Source organism: Mus pahari, chromosome 19 (genome assembly GCF_900095145.1).
Source record: "Mus pahari chromosome 19, PAHARI_EIJ_v1.1, whole genome shotgun sequence".
Classification (NCBI taxonomy): Eukaryota; Metazoa; Chordata; class Mammalia; order Rodentia; family Muridae; genus Mus; species Mus pahari.
The window spans coordinates 86,802,779-86,805,468 of NC_034608.1; the positions used below are offsets into that span (position 1 = coordinate 86,802,779).

Genomic DNA, 2,690 nt, shown 5'->3' on the forward strand with positions numbered 1-2,690 from the left:
CTGATGTCTAAAGTTTCCCAGATCCTATGGATACACGCAGAGTAGGTGTCTGTTTGGTGCTCCAAAGTCAGCCTGTCTGTGCTTCTAGATGTGTCCCAGTCAACTACAATAGCTGCATCTTCCACACAGACATGCTCAGCACTAGAGGTGAGAATCATGAACACTACTGCAAGATGCTCTGAGCTCAAAGGGAGGGGAGGTTGAGGGACAGATGGCCACACATTCATACACACTCAACATAGCACTGCCTGCTCTGAGCTAGCTGCAGGCTGGGAGATAGCTCTGTCAGAAAAGAAAGGCATGCAAGCATGAGGACCTGTCTTCAATCCTAGTGGAAGAGAGAAAGACTATTCCAGATTGTTCTCTGGCCACCATATATGCATGGGCATACAATAGAGAGAGGGAGTGAAAACAAGTATACTGGCAGATGCGTATAATCCCAGCTCTGTGGAGGCTGGCGTATAATCCCAGCTCTGTGGAGGCTGAGTGGCCAGCCCCTTGGTTTGCTGAGCAGCCAGCCTAGCCTTCCTTGCACGCTCCAAGCCAGGGAGAGACCTGACTCAAAACTAAGATGGACAGCACAGCACCTAAGGGACAGCGCCAAAGACTGACATGTAGCCTACACACACACACACACACACACACACACACACGCACACATACANACACATATATACACACATACACACACAGAGAGATATATACACAAATATGCACACATATACATCATACACATATACATACACATACATACAAGCACACATATACAAACAACAAAAAAGAAAATCAAAACAAACTAAAGAAAAAACAATAAAAACAAAACAAAAATTATCAATCAAATGTGCACAAACATGCAGTATGTTTGAGTTGAACAACTACTTCATACACACATATATTCATACATACACACATATACATACACACACAAAACCACATGCATATGTACAAATATGTGCACACACAAACACACACATGCATACACCCAGAAACAGTCCATCCCAAATATCCATTCCTTGCTGTTCTTGATTTTCAGATCTCTCTGCTGAGGATATGGAAATGAGTCTCCCTTCACAGTTCCAGACATTTCTTGATCGACCTTCATTTTTAGGTGTCATCTTGACCTCTTCAAAGTCCCACACCTGCACCAGGGTGTCTGGTGCTGTCTGCTCTGATCTTCAACAGAGCTGACCTATGCTCTCTAGCTTAGCCACAGACTTCAACTGTAGACGCTGGTTGCACTTGCCTGAGAGATAACAGAAACAGAACACCAGGGTAGAACTCTCCATGCTCTGCTAACTGGAGGATTTCAGGCAACGATCCTCCCCTGAGCCACGCCTCCAGCTCCTCCTCCAGCCCCTCACTGGTAGGAGCCTGGATTTACTCATAAGTTTTTATCCCCTTGGGAAACTCCAGGAGGCCACCAAACAGTTGCAGTGTGATGTAAAATTATCCCAATGGGACCCTACCGAATCTTCTGTAGACAGTAATGCGCCTGGGGGATGGGGACTTCTAATGTGTCATCAACTTCAGATTTCATCCTCGTGGGGCTCTTCAGCTACACAGGGCCCCATCTTGTCCTGTTCTTCCTCATGGCCACCATGTTCATCATTGGCCTGCTAGGCAACATGATCCTGCTTTTTTTGATTGCCACAGACTCCAGGCTCCACACACCCATGTACTTCCTGCTCAGTCAACTCTCACTTCTGGATGTCGGCTTCCCACTGGTTACCATCCCCAAAATGGTGGCTGAGTTCCTGCAAGGAGAGAATGTCATAAGCTTTGGGGGATGTGCCACCCAGATGTTCTTCCTCATGCTCATGGGTGTCTCTGAGGGTGTCCTTCTGTCCCTCATGTCTTATGACCGCTACGTGGCCGTATGCCACCCCCTGCATTACCAGGTGCTCATGAGAAGCCAAGTGTGTCTGGTGATGGTGGGTGCATCCTGGTTCTCAGGTGCCTTGGTGGCCTCGATCCAGACCTCCATCACCCTGCAGTTCCCCTACTGTGCCTCACACACCGTGGACCACTTCTTCTGTGAGCTGCCAGCTCTCCTCAAGCTGTCTTGTGCAGACACATCAGCCTATGAGTTGGCGCTCTCCATCTCTGGGGTGCTGATCTTACTGCTACCCCTGTCTCTCATCTTCACCTCCTATGGCCACGTTCTGGGAGCTGTACTGCTCATGCGCTCAGCTGAAGCTAGACACAAGGCTTTCACCACGTGCTCTTCACATGTGACTGTAGTGGGTCTCTTTTACGGGGCAGCTGTATTCATGTACATGGTCCCAGGCAGCTACCACAGCCCAAAACAGGACAATGTGGTATCCCTCTTCTACAGCCTCATCACCCCTACCCTCAACCCCCTCATCTACAGCTTGAGAAACAGAGAAGTTCGAATGTCCTTGGTCAAGGTCATGGGCAGGTCTGACTTCAGGGTGAAGCGATGATGTCCTTCGATCCTGGTTTTCCCTAGGAGCCTCCTTTATGGCTGGGCACATGCAAGGTTCGAGGCAACTGGCCAGCTGCCTCCTCCAGCATGCACTTCTCATTTCTGTGTGCATTTGTAAAAAACTAGAAATGATACCCCAGCATGGGGCAGATGCCTATCTTCCCTGAACTGTCCCGCGCTATCGTCTTGCCAGCAAGAATGCACGTGGACACCAGGATCCTTCTGCAGCACAGCATTTATTGCA

General features: G+C 48.8%; 1 protein-coding gene across 1 annotated transcript; it reads left to right on the forward strand.

Annotated features, from left to right (window-relative positions):
- The first annotated feature begins 1,483 nt into the window (after positions 1-1,483).
- On the forward strand, positions 1,484-2,487 carry LOC110337040 (olfactory receptor 2Z1-like). The gene has a single exon (XM_021219782.1). The coding sequence runs from the start codon at positions 1,500-1,502 to the stop codon at positions 2,442-2,444; it is 945 nt and encodes a 314-aa protein (XP_021075441.1). The 5' UTR covers positions 1,484-1,499; the 3' UTR covers positions 2,445-2,487.
- Positions 2,488-2,690: the final 203 nt, after the last annotated feature.

Bases quoted from the DNA above. Each gene is read 5' to 3' on its own strand.
- LOC110337040 (XM_021219782.1), top strand. From the start codon at position 1,500: ATGGGGACTTCTAATGTGTCATCAACTTCAGATTTCATCCTCGTGGGG.